Source organism: Leiobunum rupestre, chromosome 8, assembly GCF_980474605.1.
Source record: "Leiobunum rupestre chromosome 8, qqLeiRupe1.1.hap1, whole genome shotgun sequence".
Taxonomy (NCBI): Eukaryota; Metazoa; Arthropoda; class Arachnida; order Opiliones; family Sclerosomatidae; genus Leiobunum; species Leiobunum rupestre.
The window spans coordinates 3,887,888-3,894,132 of NC_143391.1; the positions used below are offsets into that span (position 1 = coordinate 3,887,888).

The 6,245-nt window shown below is 38.0% G+C and overlaps 1 protein-coding gene across 3 annotated transcripts in view; it reads left to right on the forward strand.

The window, feature by feature from the left end:
• Positions 1 to 6,039, forward strand: part of cno (adherens junction formation factor afadin) — an 80,892-nt gene extending 74,853 nt beyond the window's left edge. Inside the window, exons 18-25 of one of the 3 annotated variants that reach the window (XM_090156475.1) lie at positions 29 to 409; positions 1,633 to 2,319; positions 2,383 to 2,488; positions 2,914 to 3,000; positions 3,313 to 3,495; positions 3,564 to 3,812; positions 4,265 to 4,387; positions 4,453 to 6,039. In XM_090156475.1, the coding sequence (XP_090012601.1) occupies positions 29 to 409; positions 1,633 to 2,319; positions 2,383 to 2,488; positions 2,914 to 3,000; positions 3,313 to 3,495; positions 3,564 to 3,812; positions 4,265 to 4,387; positions 4,453 to 5,274 (2,638 nt within the window). In that variant the 3' untranslated portion in view covers positions 5,275 to 6,039. The remainder of the gene's footprint in view (positions 1 to 28; positions 410 to 1,632; positions 2,320 to 2,382; positions 2,489 to 2,913; positions 3,001 to 3,312; positions 3,496 to 3,563; positions 3,813 to 4,264; positions 4,388 to 4,452) is intronic. The other 2 variants (XM_090156476.1, XM_090156477.1) reach the window with 2 other exon arrangements.
• Positions 6,040 to 6,245: the final 206 nt, after the last annotated feature.

Here is a 6,245-nt window from a genome sequence, read left to right on the forward strand (position 1 = left end):
CAGTATGTCTAATTTAATATATTTTTAGCAGTCAACCACAAGGCTATGTGCCTCAAGGGCAGCAACCGGTCCCTCAACGATCTCTGCATGGTTCACATTCTTCGTTGTTAAGGACTGATCCCGCTTATCATCACCACCATCATCCTGGGCAAAGTCCTCAACAGTCAATGAACCAATCTCCCTTGGACAGATCACGTCCGCTCTCGACACTGGTTTCTCCACGAGAACAGGAACAATATGTCAACTCTCTCAACTACAATAACACTCATCCCAGACCAAATCAGGGTGATTTGAATGCTCCTACTCAAACGGCATCGCCTCATCACCGCAGTAACCCTGCTCAATCATCTGGAACTGGTTCGTGGCCCAGACAAGAATCTCAAAGACAGTCAGTCAATTATGGCCATAGGTATGCTTTCCTTTCGTTCTACACCTACTGTTTACCACGAGCTTTCCTCTCTTCACTTTTAGTGTTCGTACGGGGTCAAAATAAAGTCTGGGTCGGGGTCGGGGTCGGGGTGGGTCTAACCCCATGAAAAACAAGTCGGGGTCGGGGATGGAAAATTCTTTGCACTTATTAAGAATAGAAAAATTATAAAAATGCCGAAATTTTACTGTTTAAAATTAGATAGTGTATCTTGTGTAAGCCAGCCTCTGAGCCTAGGGACTATTAGTAATAGCCTTATTCGATAGCTACGCCGCAAAATTTTCGTTTTGAAAACGAAAACATTTGAGAGAGTTGGCCGTTTCGATCTATCAAAATCTGGCAGCCTTGCCTGCCTTCCGGCCTGTATCTCCATACCCAAAATGGCCGACGATTACGCAGCCGAAAATATTTTACAAAACTGATCGGCGGCATTTTGACCTTTATTTTGTATTATCGACTAAGACTATAGTAAAAATAGATAAGATAGGTAGATTTTAAAATAGAGGTCTATAGCTTAGGCATTGTAATTGTTTAAATAAGTTGTTTTATAAATTCACAAGTTATTTACAAACATTGTAACTCCACACTCCTTAGCTGAGACTGAGAGAGCCCGAAACAACGGCAATTATGAAACTAAAACTTAAAATCAAGTCCGAATCAAGCGTTAAGCGAAAACCACGTCAGCGGCATCAGCCGAAGGTCATTCGGATCATTCTATTGTCGCCCATGAAAAAAGGGAGAGAAGGAACCTATCTATTTTATATTTTTAGGATTTAACGGGGTGCGTCGGCGCGAAAATTTTAAATTACACTACGAAAACATACCCCCGAAAAGTGGAAAACCCCGACTTGATTTGCGACAGTCGAGGTCGGGGTCCCCGTACGAACACTATTCACTGTGTCATCTAGGAGCAACAAACACAAGGAGTACGCAGCTAGCCTATAAACACGCTAACGCAGTGTTGTGTACAAATTTCATTGGAAGAACCTTTCCGCTAAACGTTTTACGGGTGGGGGGGGACAATAATTTTACCCTTCTGACGGCAGCAGGTGGTAAAGAGTAACCAATGAAAATTGTACACACGAAAATACACGACTTTTGACCGGTTGTGTTCTCCTTGTTTGGGGTGCTGTGTTTGTTTCTCCTAGGTGTCATGATAATTAAAAACAGTATAGTCAGTTCAAAAAATTTTACCATCTATTTAGATCTGATCCCAGAGGTCAACAAGAGATAGGTGGAGATGAAGTCGATGGAGTTGGTCATAAGAATGTCATTTATGGCCAGGTTCCTCAAACTGATTCCAGACAGAGGGATTTATTAAGACAAGAAGCCAAAATGGAAGAAATGAGGGAGGAAGTGCGTCGCAGAGAAGAGAGGGGAGGACCAAATATAAGCAATCAAGCCAACTGGGGACCCGCAATTCCTCAACACGGGGGAGGCCCCATACCAGCCAGTTCAACGGTCGTAAGGCAGGGTCATCCCTCCCAGTACACTACTTATGGAACTCAACCTTACCCAGGAGGTGCCCATCATATCAGAGGTCCAGGACCAAATGCGGGACCTCCTCCACCAACTGTGCCCAAACCTAGACCCCAAATGCAGCAGCAACAATGGCCTCCAGGTTATGATGGACAACCCAATGACAGACACTTAGTTTATAGAGATTCTCCGCCGCCCCCACCACCACCCAGTAGTACCCATCCTTTGATGCAACAAGGCCCTCCTGGAGGACCTAGTCCGGCTGTTAGTTACAGGTATGGACCAAGTGGTTACCCACCGAGGCCCAATGACGGAACCCCTCCCCAACTTAAAGCTGCACCTCATCCAAGTGTAAGACCTGAAGTTCCTAGAGCAGCTTCAGCTGCTTATGGGAAACCAGGATCTAACCAAAAGTAAATTTAAAAGTCCTTAAGGTTGTCAAAAATTATTTTTAACTTTGCCTCTTAACTTTGCAGTCGTATGATGCCAGATGTAGCCCGTGTTGCCCAAGTTCAAAATCAAGACAAAAAAGACTTTGGTATTACAAGCCCATCCCCTTGGGAACGAGAAGAAAAAGAGAAGGTATGGTGAAAGCAACTGATTACTAGAGACTCACTTAAATTGAATACGGTTCCCACCAAAAACGAAGGCTAAGAATTAACAGCCATCTCACGTGACTAAAAACAAATTAACGCTTTTCTAACACCACTTTTTTGCAAAAAACTGACTTTCCTAAAAGAAAATGCAAACAACATTTTTGCTTTTTTTTATTAGGTTGCGGCTAAATTTTTTCGGTTTTTGCATGATCTCTCTCTTTTAAAAGCAATTTGCACTAATAATTTCGTTTTCAATTAACATTTTTCCTAACAAATGTTTCAACTGGAACTAATATGTTGTAAAAGTTGAAATAAAATGGAACAAAAAATATGTAATTTCAAATCGGACAAGTGGTTATTGGTGGACCATCTTAAAATCACTCACTTCTTTCTTTGGGCTTCTTGATTCAGGCTTTTCCTAGTCATTTAAGAGTACATGTAGATCCTCTAACCAGGATTCCTTCCAATTCGCAACTTCCAAAAAGGGCTCTGCATCTAGTGAGTATTCATTTTAAATGGTGGTGTTTTCTTCTAACAAGTAGGACATAAATCCAATTTTTAAAAAACGTTTTTGGCATGACTTTTTGAAAAAAATTTAAATATTTTAAAAGTACCGTTTTTTAACTAACAAATCAATACTAACATCAAAATTTGTCTAAAAATCCCTTTTCTCTTTCACACTGGCTGAAGCAATACGCACGCTTTATCATAAACTGTAGAAATTTTCTATGATGATCAACAACCCCATTTGCTTTTCGCAATTTGGGAATGTATCTTTATCAAACTATAGTCTTTTGTTTTTCCAATTAGCTTCGAAAGCAAAAATTAGATGAGTCTCGCAGAATAAGAGATCGAGAAATACGCGAATTGGAAAGTCTACCAAACAGAACTCAAAAACAGGAAGATTGCTTAAGAGCTTTGAGACTAGAACAAGAGTTCCAAAGAAGAGCCGAAGAAATGAGCAGCCACGGGGATGATGATGAAGATGATGATGTAATATGAATTAATTTACAAATTAATTTTACTTAATACTTAAAAGAATTTTTGTTTGTTACTGGTAGGAGTTGTTAGATAGAGCGGAAAATAGAGAGCGCATTTTGCGTATGCAAGAAGATCTTGCAAGAACAAGACAGCGAAGACTGGATTGGGAACAAGAACAGCTACAGCAACAACAAATGCAACAAACTACCAACAAACACAAAGTTCAAGATCAAACCAATCACCAACCTAACCAAAATCATCATATTAAATCTCAAGAAGAATGGCAAAAGCAACCGAATCAAGAACAAATAAACAAACTTGGTGGAGAGGTAATGACTTATGTCCAGAAAACTTTTATTGTAACTGCCATAAGTTAATAGGTTAATGACAGTTTGCTGCAGTGTGTCGGCATAATAGGAAATTTCAGAACAGGAAACTCTTAACCCCTATAATATTATTTCTATGTTGGCCAGGTTAATTGATGATAAATAAGTTTTCTAATTTTCAATTTTATTTTCCAATTCAATAATTTATCATTATTTTAAACATTTTTCCTTTTGTACGCGCGTTTTTGACCACTCTGTAAACAAATCTCTAGGGACTCACCATGGGAGTTCCAAAGACTAGTAACATCTTGTGTAGTGTAGAGTTGTCAGTCCTTAGGCATGTTATTTTTTATATGGGCAAACAAACTATTAGCAGAAAAATTGGCATTTTTCGAATAGGATGTATTATACCATATATGTTATTTGTACTACAGTAAAAATGATTCTTTTTTTAGAATGTTCATGATACTGAGGGAAGACTAAGACACTTACGGTTAGAAGAGGTGAACAGAAAGAAAGAGCTGGAGGCCACAAAAGAGGCTGAGGAAAGGTTATTAAGGGAAGCTAGGAGGAGACAAGTAAGCCAAACTTTATCATTACTTTACAATTAACGAATTTAACAAATTACATCTTATTTAATAAGGAGGAAGATTATCAATCTGGAGCGTATCTCTCTCCCCATAAGAATCCTATCAATTCCAGTGGTCCTCAGAGATTAGACACTCTAATAACAACCAACTTAAATGCCCAAAGTGACATTCCTCCTGCGTTACCGACCTCTCCACCACCAGTTGAACCTGAATTCAATAGTAACAATTTTGGGATGGACACTGGAACGCAGAGACTCGATACTTTAGTTATGTCTAATCAAGGACATCACATGGACAAATCGAGCCATCCGCCTCAACCCCCTGAACGGAAAGCTTCTTACGACCCGCATAATGCTTCCCAGACATCAGTTAGGTACTCTGGTGTTTTAAGAAACGGAGACGTCAATCATCCACCTCCGACTATGCAAAAGAAAGTTTCATTTCACGATGCCAGACTTGAAACTGAAATTAACGAGCGGAAAAGTAGCTTAAATAATGACAGCTACACACTTGATGACATAGACGAAGGGTTGGATTTGGGGAACCAAGTTTCATCAGCTTCTCTCGTTTTAAATCAATCACCCTCGTCTGTTTTAAATACGTCAACTGGTAGTACGCCGGGAGTAATCGGAGCTCAAGAAGTTTATAGGGATCCCCGTCAACGGATAGAAGCCGAGAGATATCAATCAATGGGCAATGTGAGTGCTAGAAACGCTGTTGGACCCGAGAAACTTAGCTTTAGGGAAAAAATGAAAATGTTTGCCTTGGAGACTGGGCAGGATGAAACTCCTAAGGACAAAGTGAAAATTTCTCGAGCTCAACGAGAAATTGAAACCAAAACCACAAATAATGGGGCAGTAGCGCCACAGTCCTGAACAAAATTTTTAAAAGTTTTGTAGAGTGAAAAATACAGGCTTTAATACAAAATTTATGAAATATCAATTGACAAAATTTTCAAGTGCGATTTGTTTATAAAAAATTTATACAAAAGTTTTAAAATTGTATGCGTGTAAATTAAATACTTGTTATTCTCTCTTAAGTACTTGAAAATCAAACCAGATTTAAATATATTTTTCCCCATGATAAAATTGGTTATCGCGAAACTTGCAACCTCTACTTAAATCATATCAAAACTGAAGTTTAATATCATTAAATGAGGTCACAATAAATTTTTCATAGTATATATTCATTTTAAAAATCTTTGTTTCGCTTGTAACTTTTTCATCTCCAGTTGTTAATTTTAATCTTTTTTAATCTTATTTTTGTGTAAAATTTTAAAGGCAAGGAAATGGACAAAATGCAAATAGATATAAATAACTGTGCCTTTCAAATTATACATTGATATTATATGTGTTAAAAAGAAAATATTATTTCAGTCTCCGTCCTCTCTACTTGTTACTACATGTATAAAACAGCTTTTCTTGTGATTAAATAAAAGCTGCGCGTAAACTGTTTTAATTAATCGCGAAATTGCCATGTAGCCCAACAATATGTGAAGTTAAAGATTAAAAGGTTATTATTTTGTAAGACAATCTGTTCATTTCATTGAAAAAAATGCAGCTTTTTAATTGGATAAAAAATTTATGTAGCTGTTGTATATTTTATTGTGCAATTTGTCTATTAAAATCATTTTTGGGAAATTGTTTCTATATATTTATGATGCTAACATTTGTTTTAGTTATAAAGAAAGTCCAAATAGGGAATATAACCTCTTAACATGTTCTTTATGGAAGTCCCAACAATTTTGAGATTATTTCGGTAACAAACCAATAAGCAGTGAAGAACAGATTCAGACTGAGCTATAACGTCACCAAAACGTCCTGGGCAGCTCAGAACTGGTTGTACG